This window comes from Anser cygnoides, chromosome 5 (genome assembly GCF_040182565.1).
Source record: "Anser cygnoides isolate HZ-2024a breed goose chromosome 5, Taihu_goose_T2T_genome, whole genome shotgun sequence".
In the NCBI taxonomy this organism is placed as follows: Eukaryota; Metazoa; Chordata; class Aves; order Anseriformes; family Anatidae; genus Anser; species Anser cygnoides.
In genome coordinates this window covers 61794384-61820408 of record NC_089877.1, presented here as the reverse complement: position 1 = coordinate 61820408, position 26025 = coordinate 61794384, and the positions used below count along the sequence as shown (strand labels likewise).

Genomic DNA, 26025 nt, shown 5'->3' with positions numbered 1-26025 from the left:
CAGAGGCACCACGCAAACTAGGAGGGTTTAACTCTGTTGATGAAGATGCCTTCACCGCCATCCTCTGCCAGGCCAAGACTGCCAGCCTTGGATTTCACTCCCATGGGAACACCAAAGAGGGAGGAAACGCATGGTTCCCCTGGGCTGGGTTTCTCAGATGGGTTTCTCAGCATAACACCAGAACAAACATGGTTTAAGTGTCACATAGACTTCAAGTCTAAGTCACTCATAAGCCCCAGCTCTGCTGCCTTCCTGACTGGCATGGGAGAGACCCAACACCGGGAAAATTCTGCTTAAAACCACAAATACCCCAAACCAAAGGAAGCCATCCCAAAACTCTGGCCAAAGAGCCTTCTGATGACTCTCAGTTTTTAATGATGCTGTTGTGCTGTATTCCAGGCTCCCAGGAGGAGCGGTGACGGTGACTCAGGGGCACACAGCAACAGCCACAGCTTCAAGACTGCACCGCATGTTTGGAAGCTCTCGACTGATGTCCTCCATGCACACGTACGGACAGCTACACGTGTACAGAGCCACCTAAAGCTGCCACGATGCCCACTTGGCCCCAGCTCAAGCTAAGCACAAAGCCTATTTTTGTGCCTTTCATGGTAACTGTGTCGGATCAGTGATTTCATCAATAGCCCACCCACTTGCTCGTCGCTGAACAACAACAGTGCCTCTAAAGCAGCAGTTAACTCCGGAGTAGCTCTGACAGTTCACATGTAGGGCTGCTATTTCCACCGGGGAGATGATCTCATAATACTCTACTCCCCGCTTTCAACAAATACAAGTTCTGGCTTCATTCCCCTCTGCTCCACAATACGACAGCAGCACATCTGTTGGGACTGAAGGACACTACGGTACGAACCCAAACTTGCTGTTTATACAATCGCCTGTTATTAAAACCAACCTCATTTTCAGCAGGGTAGAGCACGTGTCGGATGCCTTCAGGAATCAGCCCAAAGCACCGGGCTGGCCGTCTGGATCTCGTGACAAGTCAGTGAGCATCACATCGAGCACTTTACAAACACTCCCAGTGCTGCTAAGGCACAGAATTATTTTAACACCTTTGAGGAAATGACAAAGCGCTGTGCCATTAAAACCGGGCACTTTCTGTTCCAATTATTCACATATATGAGGACACTACATGTGGGGAGGAAATAAGGCACTTTTTGAAGTTAGGCTTGATATCCATGCTAAATGGCTACCATCAGTTAAATCTGGACTGCAGCCTGTCATTAGGGATAATTATACATAATTAATATTCTGAACTTAGTCTTGGAAGAGGAACACTGTGGATAGCATCACCTCAGAGAAACGAAACACTCTCCAAGAACACCAAGAGACTTGCCAATGAGGCCAGGCAAATAATCAGTAACAAATACTCCATTCCATGTGTTTTTCATCATCCCCCTTTTTTCTTTCCTTCCCCAGACGCTGAATGTCCTGAACAAATGGCAACAGCCTCAGGGTGTGAAATTACTAACAAGGGCCTGCAGTGCCAGCCCCTATCCTGTGGCATTTTAAGGATCACAACCAGTACAAACTCTGCCTCAGCTTAATTTTGAGCCCCGGGTTTCAGAGGGAGCTGAGTTAGACCAATGTGGAGCCCTTCTGAAAACCGCGTGCATAATCTGACATTTCCTCAGTGATTTATACAATGTCTGCACCTCTGCAAATTAATTTTAAGTAACACACAGCTTAAGATTACTGACACGGGTCAGCCTGAGCACTGAGTTGCACAGGGGGAGAAACGCCTGTGCCAAACACAGAGCACGTCTGGAACTGCCATCGGAGCAGCCCGGGATGAGTTCAAACAGTTACAGATGCACGGAGCTATTTTTAGTCATTTTTACCCCTCAAAAGCGTGCAGACAGCTATTAAGAAGCCACGGTGCCAACAGCAGGGAAGTTACGCTCACTAAACGAGGTCCAACAACCCCTTTCACCACTGGGCTTTGCAACGCTACGTATCCAAACCAGCCCTTGTGGGAGATGGCTCTGGTTTCTGCATCAGAAACCTGAACGTCCAGGTGGCCTGGGGTGAGTTGCTCTGCTCTAGTACACGTTTTCTAACTGGCCTTCAACAAGTGGCTTGCAGCAGAGCAGCTCAGGTAAACGCACCGCACCTCACCCATCAGCTACCAGCACCTTTTCCCACCTCATCCCATGTCTTGGCTCCCTGGAGAGGGCTGCAGCTCCTTGCGCCTCACCTGAACCTCTGGACTTCCTCCCACTTATTTAAGCTGTGGTTTCAGAGGAAAAAACGAGCAGTTTAAGACTACAGATTATTCTCTGCCAAGATATTTCTGGCTGTGTGTTCCCATCCCTCAACTTCCCGTGTCCTCTGCAGTGACTCCCGTGGCTACCACGCATCCCCACCATGGAAAAAAGTGGGTCCATAGGTACAGCTAATAGCTGGGCTCCCCTTCCCTCAATCTTATGGGTGGCCTTTGCTCACAACCTCACTTGTTGCTGCTGTTCAGAGGACTGTTCAACTTCGAATATGTTCTTCTCTGTTGGTCAGGCCTTCTGAACCTCCATTTATTCTCACCTCAAACCCGAAGGCTGCAGGGTACCAGGGCCAGGCTCTGGGTTTCCACCCGCTGTAACGCACTGCCAGATCTCACCAGAGCCTTTTCCTGCCCTCGGGAATCAGGAGCACAAGTCCTCCAGGCTGCACGCTTTGTCAACTTGTTGTAATCCTTGCTGCCTAATTATCCACTCCAACGCAATGATAAGGCTGCTTAATGATTCTGTTCGTTCGTTCATTCATTCATTCTCTCCCTTCTCCAGATAAGAAAATGCAAAAACTGCACCTTCTGGTGACGATTGTGATCAATAATTTGTGCCCTCACACCATCAGTTCCAGCTCTCCCTTCCTCTCTTGGAGGCCCTGCTATTTTATCTTGTCACTTCAGTTTCCATCTTCTTAGCTTGTTTTAATCGTATTCCTTTTTTTAATCACCATCTAAAGCAACTCTGTTTCTCCGTGACAAAATGGCACATTATCCCTCTGCCCGGCACACCTTACTGCATTTTCAGATCCAGCGTTTGCATTTTCATCCCAGAACCGCATGTTGATATTGATCTGCACGTCCAGCACCTTCTCTTTCAACAGTTCTCCATCGTGACCACAGAGACCGGTTCTGAAAACGCAGCACCCAAGTTCCTACATACGCCCCAAAGGGAAATTCTGTCCTTAGGACAAAATTCTGACCTGACAATTACATCTGTACCTCCTCAGATGCAACAGGCTGAGAGACCTGCACAAAGTTTAATTCTGAGAAATCAGAAAATATCAGCCGCTTGTATTCTGTCAGGGCATGAAACGATTTTGCTCCAACAGCTACCGGTAATTGCTTTCACCTCTGTCTGAAGTCAGAGCGCAGGCCTCCCTCCCTCACCCAGCTCTTTTTATCAGCTCACAACCCAGGTACGACATTTCAGAACAAGACCCCTGCTGCAGCAGATGCTGTAGAGAACAAAATGACCAGCTTGGCATATTTGCAAGAATGTGGGCTTTTTAAATGTGTACTGGTGTGTGTCACTGCAGGGGAAGAATTCACTGCGCTCTGCAACCGATGCAGCTCATCACAACTCTACCAGCACTTTTTTCTCTAAAACAAATGCATTCACCTGTTCCAGGTCTGCACATCACCCTGCTCTTCCTCGTCACCAGATGGCTGGGGTTTGGTATTACTCCTGGCCAGGGCTAACAACGGGTGGTGGGCAGAAGGAGCAAACCTTGTCCTTAACGTTAAGACTTTGCTACGGAGACCACCCTGGCAAAATAGTTGGCTCATCTGCAGTGAGAAAATGGGATGTTACAGTCCCCTAAAGCACCTGCAACACCTCCATGGCATGCACCGGGGCCAGCAGCTTGCTGTAGGAAGCTCTCCTCCTCCCTCCCTGACATACCCAGAGGCACACACAAACCCCAAGCTCCGCACCTCGTTCCTCTGCAAGAGGTATAAAAATAAAGAAAAAGATTGATTGCTTTAAATCAGCCTGGAGACACCAGGCAATCTGTCCTATTACGTTACAGATTTCATCTCTTTCAGGTAAAACTTTCTGGTAAATGAGGCTACAGAGAACGATTTTGCAAAAAATGCTCCGTGCTTCGTCTGCTCAGCTCTGACAACTTAATGGCACAAGGCTGCACCAGCTCCTTTTCCTTAGGAAACACAATGGCCAATTTACTTACTAGCACAAATAAATAACACAGAAAATAGCATTTTGCTGGGAGGCAGCGTATTTTTAATTCCAGAAGAAAAACTATTTCTACTTGATGGGAAATTTGATGAATGCTTTTCTCTCCATGCCCGATTCAAAAAGACTTGAAAGGCAGATAATCAGAGTCAAATCAACAATTACCATTTATGGTTTTTGGAAAAAAAAATAATAATAAACTTCTCCCAGGCAAACTTTGAATTGACCAAGGTAACTTCTACAGTTCCCATGCAACAGTCCATTTTTGCAAATTAAAACTGAATGTCAGGAGGCTGTGATGGGGGGAGCGAAAAAGCCAGACATGCTGCAGCTGGAGAGAGCCCCACGCATCCTCTCTCCTCTCTAACAGCATCCCTCTGCTGCTGCGGGACGGCAGCAGAACAGGCAGTGTTATTGGGCCGAGTACCTTCAAAATCTCCAGCTGAGGCCATGTGTTCCTCCTGTCTACGGAGAGGAGAGGTCGTTTGGCCATGCTGCTCCTCAATCCACCCGTTCACCTCAGCCTTCTCTAAATGCAAGCCACATAAACTCCCATATCTTCCTCACATGTCCTTAGCTATCTTAAAGGATCAGCAGTTAAACAGAGAAATTTACCTCTGTACCTCGGTTTAAGTCTCATACTCATCAGGTTCTGAAAAAAAAATCTTGGCTTGTTTTTTTTTTTTCCTTCCATTTAGAGCGAATGACTTTTCAAAATCATTTTTCCTGGGGACGCTGTATGAGTGATCTGTCCGCAGCAAGCAATACTGAAATGGGCTACTTTCCATTTTTGTATTTAAGACAAATAACGTATTTTTCTTATTTTGGCTGGAAAGATGCAGCGCTTGTCATGAAGTGACATAAAGATCAATAAAGTACTAAATGGCTGGAAATAAAAATGATGGAGTTGACTTTCAAAGGAAAAAATAGATATCGAACTCTGTTTTCAGCAAACAATTATTCTAGTAATTAAACCACAAAGCCCTGAGCATCGATTAGATGCTAGAAATAAAATCTGATTATCTCAGAGACTCATGTTCATGCAAATACTACAGAACATCAGCAGACTGCGCAGCGTGCAGCGCTAATCACAAAAGGAAGATGTATTTGCCTACATTTGCTAACAAAAAAAAATCTGATTGCAAACTCCTCGTGCATCAAGAACCGAACACTGATTCTCACCGCGATGCAATGCTCTTGGGCTGCAAATAGCCAAAGAGGGGCTTAAGGTTCCTGGTTTGAACACCGGTTCGATAGCCTTGCAATCGACTTCTTGTATAACCGCAGGCAAGTAAATTAATCTCTGCTACTCCATTTCCCATCCTTACTATGGGAATATTACAGGCATAACGGATAATGTTTAGTTTGTCTTTTCTGTTTCTCTTGCTTGTGTCAGACTCTTCCTACATATTTTAATGGCCTTTACTGTAATATCGCCATCTTGGTGTGGGATGTTTTAGGGTTTAGAAGCTAATACAATACAAATAAATCTACCAAATAAATCACAGTAAGACAGTGTTATTCAGAAACAAATGCTCTTTAGGAGGCCATTAGTTTGAGTATTAAAGTATCTAAGGTGCTAAGGAAAAACAAATATATTGACCTTTCCCTGTTCTCATTAGCATGCGCTCAGGCAGAACATGGTAGTACTTATTCTTGAATGCAAAACATGCAGGGAAGTTTTTAACAAATGCTTGCGGGGAGAAGCAAACTGTCTTATAAATATAGGACCAAAGAGAGAAGAACTTTGCTGCTCAGAAAGCAGCTCTGCACATGTATCAGTGACAGTGCTTAACTGAGAAACTGATCCTGTCCTCACTCCTGCTCCAGGAGGGGGATAACAGACCAAACTCAGCCTTCTCCTAAGTGGTGAAACTCTAGTGAATTCGGCAGAGCCGCATCATTTCTACCACAGGATGTGCCCTGTCCAGGTGTGCTGCCACATTTTTTGCCTGTAGTGTCCAGCGATACCTGCAAATAACCGAAGCAGAATTCTGCGTGGCAGCAGGAGAAGCCCAGCTGCAGAGAGGAGGTGATACACAATTGCTACTCAACGATCTGTGCACAAACTTCCTACCTGGTGCTAACGAAGAGTCCACGAAAAGACGCTGCTTCATTTAATTCACGTAGTGCCTTACCTGCTCTCCACTAAGGTCAACACGACCCTGACTGAAGACCATATATATATGGTCTTATATATACCTTATATATTAAGTCCCAAATGGTCAATACCCATCTCCACTTACGGTAAAATTCACAGGTCATTTAAAAAGGGACAATTAAATAATTAAGTCAAATAAAGGCTGACTTTTTTAATTACTTTTTGCTTGGAGCCTTGATGGGCAACTCATCCCTGCAGAGACTTAGCAATCACTTAATATCTCTCCAAACAACTTCTCTTTGAATGCGACAGGAGGATCACAAAGTGCAAAAGGGAGAAAAAAAAATAATGTAGTGCTACAATTGTACAAAAATTTAAAAACTTCTGATCCAAATCATAAATAACTCAAAGGAGCACCTTGAGCCCTAGGAAAAAGGAACACCTTGCTCAGCAACCTCCTGACATGCAGAAAGGGTGCCAAACCCTTCAGCTTTGCTGTCGCTAATCGCCACCGCGATGAAATATCTAGCAACGCCACATGTCAGTATTACGTTTTCAAGCACTTTGCCAAAGGACAGCAAGGAAATTATAGCGCGGAACAAGCAAACCTAGGCACTGCTGTGTCTCAAACACCATCCCGCAGCACGGAGCTGTTGCACCTCCCTGCTGCTTCCCAGGCCAGCACGAGCTGAGAGCTCAAGGCAAAAGCAGGCAGCACCCCTCGGCCAAGGCTCCTGCTCGTGGTGTGCTTTGCTGGTGACTGCAAACTCAAAACTGACCCGAGAGGACACAGCTGTAAAGGACTTGCAAGGGGGAGACAAGTCTGGTGGAGACAACACGGAGGGCTACGCGGACATGGTCTGACTGTCACCAAACGTTCCTGCAGCGAGGTCCCATCACAGGTGCTACCACGCTGCCAAGGAGCACAAGGGCAGAAGATCTTTCCCTGCTCTTCTCCAAGCTGGGCCGGCCGTGGGACAGGTCTCCTTGGTGGTCAAGTCCATAGAGGTGTTTAGGGATGTGACCATTCAGAAATTAGGTGCATGTAAGGGGAGATCAGACATCGTCCTAGGAAAGCTGAAAAAGGGACAGGCCCTAGGTACAGTCACAATTTCTAAGCCCACTTCTGAGCCAACTGCAATTGCTGCAGCACTGCAAATGAGCACTTACACCAGTGTAGGCTGAGCAGAAAACACTGTGGTGTTTGAACACAGGAGGAAATGGCTGGGATGGGGGCAGGACACAAGTCCTCTATCCCAATTTGTGTCCTAGAGCCTTACTGATGGCATTACTACCAAGGGGCAGAGTTTCCCTCTCCACTGTGAGATGAGCGATGCTGTCTCGAAACAAGCAGCTCCAGGACATCCAGTGTTTGACCAGAAAAGCCGAAGTGGATCCAAGCACCAGCTGTAGGACCTGCTCGAGGCTTTCAGCAGGGACACGACAGCAGAAACCCACACATCCATGCCCCCCTCCCTGCACCTCAGCACTCAGCATCCCCAAACGGGGGCAGTCGGAGCTGTCACAGGCAGGCACTGCTGCTTGTTGCAGGCACTACGCTGATGCCTGCCTGCAGTTAATGCTCTGGCAGCTCTTACACCTTGTCAGGCCTTCCGTATTTCACAGGCTGCCTTGTGCAGGGAACAAGCCTGGGTTGGGATAATTGAAAGCGGAGCCCGCTGATTTATTCTGCTTCAGACACATTATGTGCCATCTCCTGGGCCCTCAGCTTCCTATCCAAAAGGCAGGAGCTTAGAGTATGGAAAGGAGTGAAAGTTTGCCCCATTTTGGGAGTTTGGAGGGAAATAAATCTCTAATTTATGATATATCCTGACATTGAGGATCATACCCTCGCACTCTGCACTGGAACATCTGTCCTGAAAGCTGAGCACGTGCCTCTGGCCCATGCGATGTGCCAAACCCTTATGATGTTTGTAAAGCATCTCCTTGTTGCTGGTTTCCCATGATCTTTCTCAGAGAGTTGCATCCACGTTCCCTAATGGGCAATGAAAAGCCACATACAGATGTCTGTAACAGGCTCAGATGGTCTCAGTGCTAGGATGCAAAAGCAGAAACACTCTTAAAAAAAGTAGAAACACAAGCAGCTTGGCTTATTCAGCCATAATAAAGACTGAAAAGGAACAGCATGGAACAGTGTTAACTTCTTTAAGTCCATCCTGCAAGCACCAGGACAGGAAGAAGAGGTATGGAGAAGAGGTAGTTAAGCTAAATAACCACGTTGCTCCAGAGATAAAGGGACCATGGACACTCGAGACTGGAAAATGAAAGGTTTCTCATGACCAGAATAACAAAGCTCTTTTCATTTCATTGGCCAATTCTCAAAGTGGCTCTGAGATGGAGCTTGCCAGCAGAGGAGAATGGTGTGGGATGGCTGCCCATCACAGAGAAGTGAGGTGGTCACCAGCATCTCAAGTCAGTGAGCTGGGACCCCTCCCTCTCATCGCTGTACATCAAAGCTTCTCCGTGGTGTGGCAAAATTGCCTTTTGCCACCCCATGGAGAGAAGCCCAGAAATGATGAAACTTTCCCATCTCCACCAATGGGAGTCAAACCTAGCCTTGATCAAGCAAAATGAAGAAACAGTCTCAAGTTGTGCCAGGGGAGGTTTAGATTAGATATTAGAAATAATTTCTTCATGGAGAAGGTGGTCGAGCATTGGGACGGGCTGCCCAGGGAAGTGGAGGAGTTCCCATCCCTGGAGGTATTTAAGAGATGTGGGGTTGTGGTGCTAAGGAACAGGGCTTAGTGATGGGACTCGGTAGGTCATGCTGATGGTTGTACTTGGTGATCTTGAAGGTCTTTCCCAGCCTAGATGATTTTCTGATCCTATGATTCTGAATTTTCTGCAATATGCCCGTGAATGGGGCTTGGGGATCATCTTTGTGACTGTGGTAACGTCTGCTATATCACTGACCAGAACAAGCCTGGAAACCTAGTTAGAAAATGATAGCTTATTTGCCATCAGCACAGTAATTATATCTAAAACTTCATTAACATGGAAAAGACAAATAACAAATTAGAATCAAGCATCTACAATTAAGCTAAAAAGCCATAGCAATTTGTTGTTCTTTGCAAGAAATCATTTTTCATACCATTTACTGCGAATGAGGTCTCATTACGTTACGGTATTTAGCTCTTCCACCACTTTTCGGCTTTGCAGCTCTATTAATTGCATTGTCAACAGTTCTCTAACATAAGCAAGCAGTGTTATCTTCATCTACCAACTGGGAGTGCAGACCTGATGGAACCAAATACAGGATTTGGATATCTACAGCCAAAAGGAGGCAGGAAGACCCAAGGCCAATGGAGAAAGCAGGGCCAAAATCTGCAAATAACTTGAGCACAGACATAATCCTGTTCCAGCTGAGAAGAGGAATTTCCATTTCGACACCAAGAGGTTCAGACCAGTGCTGAGCTCTGCCAATCTCACCCAAAGCCCTTTTTTTACTGTCATAACAAAATTACCTAGATGACACTTCCCATACAGCTAATAGCAAAGCTTCTTATTGCAAGTTGGGCCATATGAGGCAACGAGTGCTCAAAGTCAGTGGGTATTCCTCAGTAATAATGACTCATACACACGATGACAATCACCAAAATGGTTTCACTCAGCCTGTACTGGCTGAGGATAAAGCAAGTCTGACAGATGAAAACTCTGCTGGGAGGCAGAACGTGACAGCCTGATGACGGGTTATCCAAATGAAGGAGCCACAAATATATTTGGTAGATAAAGCTGGAGAAGGCAGCTCCCTTTTCATGGTGGGAAATGCCTGATCTCAAACACGTTCACATTGAAAAGTCTCTGAAAGGGAGTGCATTGAGGGAAAGGAGCAGTTTTCATTTCTGGCTGCACTGGCAACTCCAAGGTATGCACCTTGGGAGGCTGCAGCTTTCTTTATTTGGCGTTTTGAACCAGCACGAGGCCAAATTCAACCCCCAAACATGCAGGCCTGGTTCCATGGGGCTGATGGTGGAAGCCCCTTCTGACAGGCCTCGACACTGTGCAGGAAAGCGGTACAGGGCCTGGTCTTCCCTTGGGCCCAGCATCTCCTGGATCCCCCTCAGATTGCACCTACGTCCCACAGAGGTGGTGTTTATTGGAGACAATAAACTCCAGACCAGGCACCAGCCCTACCTCCCCATCCTTCTGGCCTTGCATCCTAGGCCTTATCCTAGGTCCTCATATACAAAGTTAATTGCTGCAGAGTGGAAGTTTCAAGGGCTACGGAGAAGCGAAATCTCTTTTCTCTGCACCTCCCGGCCAGCTCTGCATGTTCCTATAAGTGAAAGGGTTAACTTATCCTCAGATTGCCTGTTTTCTGCATTTTCCACTTATTTCACTAATGGCACAGAGCACTGTTCCTGCCCAACTGAGAGGCTACATTAAAGTCTGGGTGACTCCGTTCTCCATGGGGTTTGCTGCTGTGGCACACAGTTACTGGTGCTCCCTCTGGAGAGCCCAACCTGAATGATGGCAAACCCACCCAGCTCCCCAGAAAACACGTTTCAGAGCATCAAGATGTGCTTCATAACACCGAGAGATGCAGTTTTAGCAGCAAGGCTATCTGCAGAGCACGCCAGCTCCCCTGGTCTTGCCCATGCCTGCCTTTCAGAAGAGAAAACCAGGAGGACGGGGATACAGAAAACAGGAGAGGATGCTCCTGCGCTGTTTACATCGATGGTGGTGTCCTTGGTCTTCAAAATGCCTCAACACAAAATCCGTGAGTTGTCAGAGGATGCTTTATGGCATTTTCTGCCCCAGTCCTTCTGCACAAAAATGAATGGATCTGGTGTTTCTCCAAGCAGATTAAGATAATCTCTAACAATTTACTTACACTGAAAGGGCATTACCTTGATTGGAACTGGTCGGAGACCACTCTCTGATGAGGACAGCAACAAGGTGAGGCTCTAAGAAGACATTTTGGAAAATGAACATCCCTGAATAACTCCTGATTTTGCTGCCATCATCTGTTCAAATAACAAGGAAATGATTTGATATGTGAGAACCTTCATGAAATTATCTGGATAAAGCTCAGAACTTAATCTGCTTTCAAAGCAGCAGCAAATGGTTATTGTCTAAACGCTGATGGCCACTCTGTGCAGCTCAACGTGAGACAGAACAAAGTTTTCTGTTCACCTGACAGGTGTATCAGGGTCTGATCAAGGCTCCCTCCTCCTCCATGGCCCCCTGCACCAGGCAGGTCTCATTCAGCCCGCGCTGATCCGGTGCTTCGTGCCCACCGGGTGAGACTTGAAGAGGGGCAGAGCTCAAAGGGGGCTTCCCTTCTAGCTGCGGGGCACGCACTCCTCCTGAGACCTCCAGGTCCTTGTCAGATGATGGGATGTATCCTGCTCATGTGCTCCATCACACGCAGAGACTCACTCATACCCTGCTCATAGCGGGGAGACCTTTGTCTGAACTCACCGCGGTCAACTCTCACCTCCAGGCTGGAAGGTCGGTCGGGCACAGCAACACCCACCAGGGGAAGAGGATGAAACAAAGGTCAGAAGAGACAAGAAGCAGCAGCAGGGGAAGGCACAACGAAATATTGAAAGACTTTTGCCAGGATTCTGTGTCTCCTGGCGTGCAGATAAATCTCCACATTACATGCTAAAAGTAATCAGCCTGGAGAAAGACACAGGCATTTCATCAGGCTTCAAGCAGGGGGCTGCTCGCTTATCTTCCAAAAAGTCTCGCAAAATCCTGCAAGTAAGTCAGTGAGCAAGCTCTAATCTCAAAGTCAATGCTAATAGCCTTCCCTCAGAAAGAAATTATTATCCAACAGCATATTTTAGAAATACACAAAGCCTAAAAAAAAAAAAAAAAAGGTTAGTAACCAGAATTTTCTTCTGGCTGTTTTGGAAGTATCACAGCCCCTTGGTCAGGAGAGCTCTGGATTGCATTTTCTTTTTCTTTTTTTCATTTAAAACAGCAAAGAATATGCACAGGGAATTTCCTGGGGAAAGATTTCCTTTTCCACAGCATGAGCAAAACCTCTCTGGATCACCTAAAATCTGCGATTCTTTGTAGGTACAGAAAGAGTAAAACCGCAGAGCACTTCTGAAATGTAATTCTACACGTGAAAGATAAATTACTGGCCTTGTCCTGTAATGCTGTGAATTGGTTGACAGATTCAGGCAATTACTGATCAAACCCAGTTAGAGGTTTGATCGACAGACCAGGTGAACTGTTGACTCAAACCAGTTCATCACAACATCCTGATTTATAAATCCGTACACTTACTGAGAAATGCTATTTGTCCGCATTTATTTGAACTCCCCCTAGGCATACAGGAGCTTAAGTTTCATTTTCGAAGCCATTTTCTAAGAGATAACAAACAGATCCACGGAAGCCAAGAGCTGACAGACCACACGTCTCAGGATGAGCTTTTGGACCCACAACCTAGGCAGCTGTGGGAATCCACAGGCATTTTATGCATACAAGAAAATTTCCATCCAAATATCCATGACAGCAAACAAGACCCTGCAAAACAGAGCAGAGAAAGCCTACCTGGTGGCTGAAAAGGCCACTGCTTTCTGTGCTAGCGCACCAGCTTTTCTGCTTTGAGGACTCGAGACACGATCCTGCCTGTGCTGCAAGGGAAATTAGTTCAGCCCAACAGTTGCAAGCACTGCAGGCAGAGCAGCCAAATACAAAAATGAGTCCTCAGCAAGGGAAGGGGACGACGAGAACTCACACTGATGTCTGTACTCTGCTGCACGTCTGGCCCCTGAGCTAAATTATCAACAGGCTCATGCCTCTGATTTCAGAGTAACAATGCTTTATGTGAAGCTCTGTGAACCTGAAAGACACTGCACAACAAGAGCCTAGGGAGGTGCCTTGGGTTACTGAGTCACGTCTCCCTGCAGCGAGCAAAACCAGCTGGTTGCTGGGGTTTCTGTCCTTGGAACAAGGCTAAGGGCTTCAGGGCAAAGCTTGTGCCAAAGGAAAAGCACATAAGAGTGGCTGTACGGGATCAGCTTCATGACATAACCCGTCCCTGACCGCTCACTAGACAGCATAAAAGCAGGGCAAACTCACAGTGACACCTGCCTGGCTCGCTCTCCAGCCCGTGGCCATTTACTGCTGATCCAGGGGCCACGTTACCTCTTCAGCCAGCTTCAGCACACGCTTTTGTCTCAGCAGCTATCAATATTTTTGTTTATCAGCCAGAAATAATACAGAGAGGAAAGGAAGGAATTTCTTGTGAATTATTCCTATCACTGTAAGCGCTGAAAGCCCACCTGAGATGCTATATTCATGTAATAAATGCTCTATAAACTCATAAAGAGAGACGGTATCTGCTCTGAAGAACCTGAATGAACAAACCACATAGAAGCACTGATACCAGCCCGTTTATGGATGCCAGGACTCAGGAACAGGAGAAGTAAGGGATTTGCTCAAGGTCACATAAGAAAAATGCAGCACTGCTTCTTTCTGAAATTAAGCAGAGGAGACCAGGCTATCTTTTGGATTGCCTTTTGGTTCTTGTTCATCTTCCATGTACCTTTTCCAGCTCTCCTACATCCTCATCTAGATAGGTAGAGCAACACATTTATGGTCAGAATGACGGCTGTTATTCTGCCCTCTGTTCCTTTGCTCCCCCCATCCCACCAGGCCAGTGTTCTTACTGTAACATCCTCCTCTTCCTCTCAGGAGGATCTGGAGCAGAGGATTTGTTTTAATTTCTACTCTCTGCCAACCAAGTCTCCAGATGATCATCCCAACTCACTGTTACAGTGGTAGGACTAACAATAAAAATAACTCTCAGCTTAAATTTTCCCCCTGGAACTTGACTGTCCCTAAAAGTTTCTCAAGGATCTGTTTCGGAAACATTCTCCACGCTTTCCTCCTCACCCAAGCATAAATAAATCCTGTTTTCTTCCATGATTCAGCGAGGAGCAAATCAGGTTCCAGCCGGGCTCTGGAGCGTTCACGCCTCATTTGTAAATCTCCCCCGTTACCTGCCAGCAGGACCACAAGGTCGCACACAGAAATACTGAGCCCATGACACAGTTCTTCTCTGTGCAGGTGTTGGTATCTTCAGAATGGGATACGAGAGTGAACGCTGTAACGGATGCCTTGAAGCAGATTCAGAATACATGAAGAATTATGAGTTCCACTGGCTTTTCAAACCCTCATATTCATCTTCAGAGCCCACACATTAGTGACTACTCGGTGCTTAATAACTACTCATTGCTGCTGTCAGTTAGCACCACTGAAGCGTGCTTTCCCTGCAGCAGGTGATTCAGAGCTGGGGACGCCAGCTCTAGGCAGCAGATACCTATCGGAGGACTATACCCCTGCCCACTAAGCCCCAGAACATCTCCTAAATCAGCAGCATATTATTTACAACCAAGTGAAACCCACCCTTCATAAATAGCACCCCCAGGAGCGTGTTCCAGCTACGGAAGAGCACGTCTCCAGAAAGCACTGCCTCATCGGGGCTCTCCGTTCACTCTAATGCACACTCGACCCTCTATACAACACTCCCTACAACCAAAAAATAGAAAGAAACTGCATTTAGCCACTTCTTCCAGATACAAGAAATAATAACGCCCAAGAGGACGGTATTTTCCTGGCAGGCTGTCACCTGCCGGGCCATACGGGTGGTGTGGGGAGAGGGAGGTGACCCAGAGCCCTCTGAGATCCCCCATGGGTGTTAGAGCACACCACAGAAAGAGCATCACGACCCCAGGTGTGCAAAACTGGTCTGTGCAAACACCTGAGCAGCCAGAGGGAAGCAGGGGAGGTGTGGGGAAAGCAGCCTAGAAAAGGAACAAAATGGAGAAAACTGGGAGAGCTCCTGGGCTCGCTTCACGTTAATAAATCCTCAGGCACTGATGGCATTGCCAGTATATTAAAAGAAATGATAGGTTATTGGGAACAGCTTTGCTGAAACCCTTTATTACATCCCAGGCTTGGATGAGGCTGTGATTAGAGTTATTCAAACACAAGGCAAAAAAAATAAAAGCAAGCAAAAGCCTCCAGTAATTCTCACCGTATCGACCCCTCTTGGTGATTAATGCTGATACACAGCGTTTTCGCAAAACACCAATTGCTTGCAGTTTGAGGTAATTATTTTATTGTCAGTCAAAATCCGAGCAATTTACTTATTTCCAATACGTGTCCCTAACTCGCTCTCAGGCAGGGCAGGATTTATATGTTTATCAAGAGAGCACCCTTCCAGGAAGGAACTTAGATCTCCTTTGATCCTCAAGTCATCTGAATCTGAACAAACACCAGCGGGGAGGCAAGTTTAGCATCAGTCATCTGCGGCTTGCACTGCCCAAGCGGACAGAGAACATATCTACTTTCTCATTAGAAAGGAATATTTTAGAACCATCTTCTCAATACATTACCACCGCTCTTTCTGGTACTAGTCGCAACGAGCTCTTTTCCTCCATTTTTCTCTTATCACTCTGCGATCGGAGGCTGCATTTTAACCCAAAAGATCAGGCTCTGACGCAAATCCCCAGAAGAGGAGAGGAAATTCAAGGCCAATGAACCTTCACATTCCCTCTCTCTATTATTTTTTTTTTTTTGAGGGCTGAAATGTCATGATAACAGATTTTTTGCACTGTAGTATATATGTATCGCTATTAGAAAATAAATCTGATTGCTCCAACGTAAGGACAAGTCCCGTTTTACGAGGCGAAGGCCACCTAGACAAGGACATCAAGCGCAAATTAATAACTCTGGCCCAGGGAGAGCTGCTAGCCTGCCTGCGTTCTTCAATCAAGCTAAGTGATTGCTGCAGCCCAGTGGGAGAGGGGGCTGAAAACCATCTCCTCTGCCTGAACGGAGCCGGGATTTCTGACATATATAAGCCGGAGGATAGAGGGCGAGGCAAAGCACGCTGAAATGTGACACAACGCAACTGCAGACTTGAGAAGGAACCGGATTACTGCAGATTAAAAAGACAGCTGAGATACTCGGGTTTCTGTTACAGCGGGGCTGACAGACAGCAGGATGGACAGACTGTGCTCAAAGTCGGTGACAGCCTCAAACGGTGCCAGCCTGACAGCCCCATGCAGGCACAGATGGTGCTGGGCTGGTCCAGCCTCTGCAGCACGGAGCAGTGCGCTGGCTAACGGACCCTACCCCTTAATTCAGGAAAAAAAAAAAAAAAAAAAAAAAATCAGATAAATTACCTGGAGTAGTCAGTGCCAATCCACATCAGAGACATCTTAACTGTAAGAATGCCACTAATGGATGGATGGAGCCAGACAGCTGGAGGTCAAAATGTCCAGCTGCTGGCGGGATCCCACACTTTTTGTGGGCAAGGAGAAGGAGGGCAGAGCCAAACCTGGCCCCACACGTGAGCAAAGCCCTCTACACCTGCCCCTAGCTCCTGGAAGCAGCCCTTGAGGACTGATAACGAGTAGGCTTAGCTAATCTTACCCTGAGATGGTTTTAACCAGAGGCATAACACTCATGTCAGGGCTGCTATTTCAAAGTGATGTATCTGAGGCGACAGTGCTGCTGTTTCTCAACATATGCCAGCAAAAACGTCAGGGCTAAAATATCAGCTGAAGCTTCCTGCTAGAAGTTTCTGTGTAGCGAGGCCCCTGCTGCCTTCCCCTTCCTTATGATAAATTGCAGGCACACTTTCTTTTACCGTAAGCAACAGCTTTTTTTCACCTGTTTCTGACAACTGTTTGCTTCCAGAGCCAGGTATGAGCGACCAAGTCTCATATCTTCTGTTCCACTCATTGCTGTTCCCTTCTCTTGGTCTTTATTTCTGCTCTGAGGACAACGTCTGAAGAGCTCCCAATAGGAAGAGCGTGGCACTGCCAGCTTCTCACCTTTAAAACACGCAGGCTGCATTGGCAGCGGCACATTGGTCTTATGCTGGACGTAAAAATGCAGCAGACACGATCCTTAAAGCACCTCGGGATGAAATTTGACAAAAAGAAAAGGCTGACTGATGTGAATTATTCTCTTTTGGGAGCTGCTCTGTCATTATAAAAGCGTATGTCACGACAAGCCGGGAAAGAGGATCGCTGTTGCTGAGAGGTATTTGGATGCAAAATTTCCCTTGACAAGGCAAACCTGACTGAATATCAGTCTGCTGTAGGATTGAGGTACAACCATGAGCAAACTCTTAAAACAGTTAAAAAGAAGTAATTCCAAACAGTACACATCCTTATGAGGAACAGAAATAAGAGATTCATGCACAGGCTGATGATGGGAGCTTTATTACTGATTTGGAGAGGGAAGGGAAGCTGCTGGGGAGCATATGGAACCGTATAAATTACTTGAAGCACCCAGGAAGACAGTAAAAATAATCTATATTTCCGAGACTGCTCATTTAAGTCTGCAGCCGTCTGGAAGACAGACCTCGCGTGGCCAATGCTGTGCGCAAAAAAACATCAATAAACACACACGAGGCAAAGCTAAAGAGGGCAGGACTGCTGCTAGGAGCCACGCTTTGAACAAACACACCACAAATTACAGCTGCTGCTTATCCTGGCTCCTGTCGGCCACTCTCATCTGGGACTCCTGCAGACCCGGTCCCTTCTGTTGTAATGGTGGCTCTGTCTTATCAGTGCTTTTTGTGCCGTGTGTGATCCCTGGCACTTATCCAGGGAGAAATGCAGGTGCAAAGTCCTACCTCAGGCACATCAGCCAGAGAACGGTGATGCCCAGGCATTGCTTCCTTCACCTGAAACAAATCCCTGCTCTGCTAAAGGCTCCCTGTGAAACCGCTGGGGTCACTCGGCCTCTCCGTGTTTTTGCTTGGCACCTGTAAAACATGGATAACCTCTCCAGGGTAATTAAGAAGATAAATGCATTAAAGATTAAAAGGCACTCTGATATTCCAATAACGCGAGCTGTAAGAGTGCCTAAAATAGATCCGTTTGGGGCAGCAATTAAAGAACACACTACTAACTTCTGAGTCTCAGATTCTGTCTGCCTAATGCTGGTTATTTTTGCCCACAAAAGCATTAATCCCGGCTTCCTGTAAAAATGTCATTTCAAAATTTTACCATCTTGCACTACTCTGCTGCTGCGCCTTACCACCACTAATCAAAGTGATAGAGGTTACATGGTTTATGTAGTATAATTTGCAGCCACAGATCTGCAATACGGCTATTTTCTGTTAGTCAGAGCTGAGAATATGTTTATCCCTTAAAAAAAAAAAAACAAAACACATGCTTCCAAAAGCGTGTGTTTATTAGGTAGCGACAAGGCACTTGCATAACGGAGACAGTTTTATGGCTTTCCATTATCGTATGAACCAAGATCATACACTCAAGTACATGAAACACAGACTGGGTGTATATTCTGGAAACTGCATGTTGAGAATGATGTTGACACTTCATAACTTCTTTATAACTCTGCTGATTTTTTTTTTTTATATGTTTAATTTCCCATCTACAGTGATGGTCCAAACTCCACCGTGTACAATACCTACATGGGTAGATGGAAACCAGTAACGCGTGTTGTGGAATCTAGCAACTCATGGGACTTCTTATGGGCTACAGCATGATCACACAGCCCTGTAACGTGGTACTGCTGTCGCCTTGCTACGAGGTTGTAAGGCCTCAGGACGGAGGCTTGTCAGTCTTTCTCTGTCTGACATTTCCTTGACCTACCTACAGCTTTGTTTTTCTTGATTTAGCTGCAGCAGCATTTTTTGTTTCTAACTGATGGTGCCTATGGCTATTGTGTTTTACTTTTGTTTATTTTTGCACAGTACTGAATGGTTTTAGGACTCTAACATAACGGTTCCATACGGGGAAACACATGCCAGGTATGATAACAGAATCCTCGAGCAATGGAGATACACTGCTGAGTACTGCCATACGACAGGACAGTGCTGGCACTAGAGTCCCCGTGTCTATAAGCAACACACCAATGGTCAGTTAAAGAAATATAGACCTGGACAAAAATGTTTTTGGGTAAAAAAGAGAACATAAATAGTACCTAAAATACATAAAAGCCACCATAAATAGCAAACTGAGATGTAATATGGAGCTGCAGATCGATAAAGAAAGGGCAAGGTGAAAAATTGTGTCAGTAAACACATAAAAATGGCTTTAAGTGTATCCTAGAGTGAGGAAGAAGAAACTATCATGAACATCATATTTCTCCCAGCAAAGGACTCCAGACTATGATGACCCTACGCTAACGAGCCCACCACCAACCCCAGAAGGAAGCCACCGACCTTAATGCTAACAGATGCAAGGGAAGGATGAGCCTAACACCAGGAAAAGGCCCAGAAACTAAGAAGTGTAGGTACAGCAACTGTATCAGCACAATTATTTCCTCTTTTTTTTCTGTTATAGTAGCTATATATAGACTAATAATAATTAGATTTCAATTATATTAGCAGTAAATTATTGGTTTTAGGTATAGATGCGATATGCCTTCTCTTTGCACATAAAACAAGATTTTGAGCATAACAACAGGTTCCTCTGTTAAGATTTCTGGCTCATATCAGTTTCTCCTCTGTTTACTGTTATCTCATGTTAGCAGTGGCTTAGGATAAGCAACTCTTGGGTTTTAGTCAACGTATTGAAGAACCAAATTCCACCATAACCCTTTATGTAGACGATGTGAGCCATACATTCAAAAAGTCACAACCCTGTAAGCCTCAAAAAGCAAATCCCAGTGTTGCTCCAAACAACTGCATACATTTTGAATGCACAGAACAAAATAACTTTAAGCCCCAAAGCAGCAAAATTAGAGGACTAGCAAATTGCCCTGGTCCTCCTCCCCCTACCTGACAAAAAATGATAAATTTTCATTCATTCCCAGAAAGCCCAAGTTTCCTGCCCCTCTGATGTTCTCCAAACAGTTTGTGTTCACCTGCTACATGCCACCCCGGTACAAATCCAACAAGCGGAGACAGGTCATCTCAGGGGGATCCCAAAGTACTGCCAACATGTCCTTTGCTAGCAACATCTGAACACAAAGCATTTGAACAGGACACCGACAGAGATCCCAAAGCATATTCAGACCTTCCTTCTCCAGAGACACATGCCAACAGAGCAGCGTTTGGAGGATCAACTTCTATTTTTTTTGTCTAAATACTGCTGTTTAGAGAGTCAGCCGACTGACTGTAAAACTGACAGCCTCATTACTGGTGCATATAAATTGCTTTTGCTCAGCTGGAGTTAATGTAGGACCATCTGACTTCCCAGAATTGACATTTTTAATGATTCTCTTTCTCTGGCATGTTTTCATTGACCACTACAAAAATCCAAACCGTCTCTTGCTTTGCCAAGCTGTCTGTGGATCAAGTCACTCGTTCTCTATGGATTTGGGGCACTCAGCTATCAGACAAAGTAAACTCAATAATAACTGACCTGAGTATAGCTACTCCGATACTTCTGGACTCTTCTGTGCTACAGATTTTAGAGTTAAATCTCAAAATTCTGAAGGCCAGAGGACAGATGCACCCCAGGAGAAGGATGTATGTGCAAAGAATTTACAAAATGGAAGATGCCAACTGTAAGTCTGATGCTTAGGGAGCAAAAAAAAAAAAAAAAAAAAAAAAAGAGAATCCAGAAGAAATAAGCCCATTCCTCTTCTCCATTTAACAGAACAGTGACAGAAACAAACACAGGTAGAAAAATTGACTGCCGTGTGTGTACTGTAATTTACTCCAACCGAAACATCTTCAGTTATCTCCTAGAGAAACCAGCCGTTAATAAAGCAGACTGCAGTAACTTCACAGGATCTGTTGCAAGCTATTGAGCCAATAATGTGCAAACTAAAGCATACAAATTCATGTTGTCCTGGTCACAGGACTGCATTGCCCTGTCTCTTCTTGTGCCCTTACCTTGTACCCCACTGGGTGCTGTCACCTTTCTTCAGGACTTCCTTACTGTGCCATATCCCAGGTTAGGCAGAATAACCTCCCCTCTAAGCCATATTTCATTTGCAGACAACGGGAAGTTCTTCACTCCTCAGCGCTGTTTGTGGATCCCAGGGAAGAGCTCTGCACCTCCCTTCCCACTCCTAAGACTCACCATGGGCTGAGACAGGCAGGTGGCACCATGCCCTGGCCCAGGTGGATTCACAACTGCAGCCCTCCCTTCTCCAGAGCAGTGACTAGGGACGTACAGTGGTTATGAAGCTGTCTTAAAATGAAAGTCGAGTTAATTTTAGCTGTAGAAGAAAAGCACTTAAAGGAAATGGATTTCAAAGAGCTACCTTTGGAAGAAAAGCACTTAGAGAAAAAGGGTTTCAAAGAGCAATAGTCTATGCACGTGTCCAGCACATCTGAAGTTTTACGAGCCCTTCACAGTACATCTGGTCTCTCCACACACTCCAGCAGAACAATGTGGGCAGCTCTTTTGGCCTCTCGTCAGGTTTGGGATACTTCTTTTCCTCTTAACAATCCTCCTCCTGCTGGCACAAGCTATACACTTTTTTCCATCCCGTCTGTTCTCCTTTCTGAGCACCCCTGTTAACACACCCCGTAAAGAAGCATGTAACCAGGACCAGGTGCAGACAGAGCAACAGCTCAGGCTGTGCACGCTCACCCTGGACAAGGGACACAGGACAGAAACCCCCAGCTGGCACAAATGGGAAGAAGGAGCCCAGGGAGGGGAGAAGGAGCCCAGCACTGCTCACAGCTGCCGTGGAGATGCTCCAGCCTTGCTGGCATCTCCTGCTCCCCATCCACCCCCAGCAAAGGACACTGTGAACACCTGGGTTCAGTTCCGTGTGTGGCCTCGGGTTTTCCAGGTGAGCTCATGCAAGTCCTTGTTTTTCTTTGTGCCTCTGTCTAAAACACAGATAATTTCCCTTCCTCTTAGGAGCACTGCAGATGGGGAAGATGAGCACATCAGCACACTCTAGATGGGGAAGGAGCCAGTATCAAAGAGACATTTAGGTCATCCAGCCAGAAAAAGAATAAATGGCTCTTTATGACAGTGTTTACCTGGTAGAATAAGAGAGGTGGGTCAAAGTCTAGAGACTGATCCCACCGCTCCCCCTCCTTTCTCCCCAGCATCTCAGCACAGAAGTCCCACCCGGCCCCTGAGGACGAGCTCTGCTCACTCCCTCCCTCGTGGCTGCTTGCGCAGACTGCAACAGCTTCAAAATGAAGGCAGGCCAAACTTTTTGGAAGCGGTGATGCACAACCCAGTCGTTAATAAGGCACTTACAGGGAGAGCAGAAGTTCACACCTGCCCGGTCCTTCAGGTGCCTGGGCTTGGCGCTTTGCAGCTGGACTAACGCGACAGACCTCACAGCACGCTCCTCCAATTTGCGTGAGGGTAAATAAAACACACGTGAGGGACAAAAACCTTGTGTTTTGCTGCACAGTCAACTCATTCCATGTCTGAAATTTTTGGAAAGACAACCTTTCCAAGGTCTAAGACTGAGAGAAGGTGGTAGAGGATGAAGGCTGCACGATGCAGTAATAATAAACATCAGAAACAGAACTGGGTCCCATATGTTCAGAAAAAGATACCGTAAGGAGCATCCTGTTCTAGGATAAGGATCCCTCATAACAAATAACAACACAAGGAGTGTTAAAGCTACGTGTTGTTTCATAGCCTAGGTCTACTTATTTTCTGTGCATAGTTATTACAGTCTCTCCAGGCAGAGAGGTTTGTCGCACACCAGGGCACCTTCAGCCTCTGGCCACTGCTTATTCTCCTGCCTCATTACCAAGGTATGTGACAGGTACCTCCCACCCTGAGCCTTCTCCTCCAGCAGTGAAGGTGGCAGGGCTGGAAACACAGCCATGACCCCCCTCAGACCTGCATCAGCCTTGAACACAGCTGTGCCTGATGCCTTATGCAGAACAACCTCCTTCGTTGCCTCCTGCTGAGGATATGAGGATATTCCCCATGATAACTCTGTGTTTCCTACGCTTTTCCTCCTAGCACTGCCACTTATCTCTCTAATCCAGCTTGTCAAGGCCTACCAGAAAGCCACTAAATACTAGAATTATTCCCCTCACACAGCTCCTGTCCAGCCTGGTGGGACAACAGGACATGTGAACCAGATCTGACATGAACCACCCGAAACAATGCTTTTCAGGCACGAGTTAGCGGGACTGGGAGATCCAGACCCAATGCAAACTCAGCCTGCAAAGAGCAACCTTCCCATGGGGCTCTTGAAATACGTTCTTTGATTCATTTCAAAGGAAGCAAATAACACTCAAGCGGGCTGAAAATAGGACTACATAGGGAGAAACACCAGGTTATGTCAGAATTAAAAATCCAGAGGAGGTGACAGTTCATATAACTCAACATATAAAAGAGTTTTGGGGTTTCTGTGTTTGATGAGCCTCTCAAAAGGAGCTAGATCACTACTAGTCACACACAGAGACTTTCCCTACAGATGTGGTTCAGCTACCACTGATTTACCTGAAAGGTTCCCACTGCTTTTGATGGAGTTTGGCTAGGAAATTGAATTTGCTACAAAATGATCCCAGTACTTTTTCCAAGTAGCCAAACTGGGCAAGTTTCCTTTTAAATTCTACCTTGTTCCACACCAGCTTTGACTTACATCAGATGGACAGCACACATGCAAACGTGAATCAGCTAATTCCAGGCAGAATAAATTAGGCCTAGCCATAAAGCACAGGGTCTATACATACAGTGGGAATAAACTATATAAAGCTTTATACAGGCCTTGCAGGTCTGTCTTCCTTAACCACCACGGGGTCCCACGCCTGGACATGCAACACTGAAGAAATGTCAGAAAAATGGCACAAGAATGCTGCTGCACTAGCAATGGGCTGATTAGCAACTACCCTATTTGCTTCATCCTCGTGGGACTTATATCCCTGCACCAACCCAATTCAAGCAAAGGGCCCTGAAATTTCCCCAGGACTCTCACTTGAGCAGTATTTTTTTGTCCACCCTCTGAGCCACGCAACACTAAGCTCTGGGAATGAAGGAACAGGTCTGGAGTATTCAGAAAGGCTCTCCCCGAACTAAAACCTCACTCAGGGCACATCACCTGGGACCCATCCCAGTTTGGCACTGGGGGACGGGGTTTCCTCAGAAACACTCCCGCTCTGTGTTTAGCAAAAGATCTTGAAGGCCAACCCATGAGGCCTTCAGCATGACGGGCTGTCCCACACAAAGCGAAGAGCAGGAGACGTGTCTACCATGAGGATAAGGGAAGAAGGGACTTTTCCTCTTACCCAGACCCTGGTTCTGCTGCTCCCACTCGATGGTGTCGGGAACCTGGTAGGACACCCCGGCCAGCTGGGCCGCGGGGTTTTCCAGGCCAGCTATGGGCTCCTGGGAGGTCTCGCCTGGAAGCGTGAAACCCGGCAGCTCCGTGTCACCTTCCAAGCTTTCATCCATTGAATCTATGTCTTTGTCCTCTTCATCTTCCTCTTCCTCCTCCTCTTCTTCCTCCTCCTCTTCATCCTCTTCCTCTTCCTCACCCTCTGGACAGGGAAAGACAAAAGCAACATCAGGAAAGGTCCCACAAGGCAGAAGGTTCTTACATCTCTACCAGCGAGCACCAAGACGGCCCGCTGCTACCACCTCTCCAAAGGCTAAGTTGTGCCTTCCCTTTTAGTTATAAAGACTCAAGGACTTCTCAGGCCAGAAGTTTTGTCCCAGCTATTTAATAGCTACAAAAGAGAACCACCCACTGTGAAAAAACAGTGCCTGGAATAATGACATAACTGAATTTTCAATGGTTAATTTTTCAAAGCCAAAAAATAATGCATAATATTCAAGCGCTTTGCCTAATTTACATGATGCTCTGCTCAGCCCTTTAACAAAACTCTGTCCTGGTGTACCCAGCCTGGGAGAGCCATCACCCAACAGCTGAGGAGCTGGTTTAGCTGGGGGGCCGAAGACCACATTAACAACTAATGACCCAACCAAGGTAGTGCAATAAGTTGGAGCAGCTTGGGTAGGACACTCCAGGGGCTGGATGTGTTGTACCTGTTGTAAGCAAAGCAAGCTGCACCTTAGCAATTGTGTGATGTTTCACCCTTTTCCCTTCTGTTCTGGGATGCAGTGGCACTCCAGAAAGGCTGCTCCCCAAAATAACCAAGAAAACTAACTAGGGAACTTTGGGGAATCTATTTAACTGGTGGTTATCCAGCTTAGTAATTAACGGGGGGAGCTGGCCTCTACTTCAGAGATCAGAACACCTAGAGGAATCAATGTACATCATAAAACCAAGGCGTTCACAGTGCTGTTACATAGCATTTCCTTTCCTCCCAATTCAAGGATTTGCTTTAAAGCACTGCATGTTTTTTCCAGCTCACGAGACAGGACAATTCCTCTTGCCACCTTTCAGTTTTAGCCCTGCATTTCATACAAATGAGCTGCTACTTGAATTCCGCTGCATCATTCTGCTACAGCATGTCTTTCGGTATTTGGAAAGGAATGATCACTCCTGTAAACAATTACACCATGCAGAGCATCTAATGGAGCCTACAGGGATGTAGTTCGCCACTTAAATTCCCATTACATTTTACAGACAGCTTTTGTCTTATAACGTGCCCATCATTTCAAACCAACGTCAGAATTTTCTCTCTCAAACTACATGTTTTCATACAAAACACACAGCCTCTGTACACACAAGAACAGCAACCAGAGAGCACTTGGCAGGAAACCTGCAAAGACAAGTTAAAATAGGTCTTTTGCCTCTGCTGAGAGCAACACAGCTATAAACAAAAGATTTCCAAACTTCAATAGCAAAGATGCTAAACAGCCAACACAATGGAGAACAGGACCACGAACG

At 46.2% G+C, this 26025-nt stretch overlaps 1 protein-coding gene across 6 annotated transcripts in view; it reads right to left on the bottom strand.

Annotated features, from left to right (window-relative positions):
* ARMH4 (armadillo like helical domain containing 4) overlaps positions 1 to 26025 on the bottom strand; it is a 58192-nt gene that overhangs the window by 10209 nt on the left and 21958 nt on the right. For all 6 annotated transcript variants that reach the window (XM_048066128.2, XM_048066129.2, XM_066998507.1 and 3 more), the window contains exon 5: positions 24458 to 24709. In XM_048066128.2, the coding sequence (XP_047922085.2) occupies positions 24458 to 24709 (252 nt within the window). The remainder of the gene's footprint in view (positions 1 to 24457; positions 24710 to 26025) is intronic.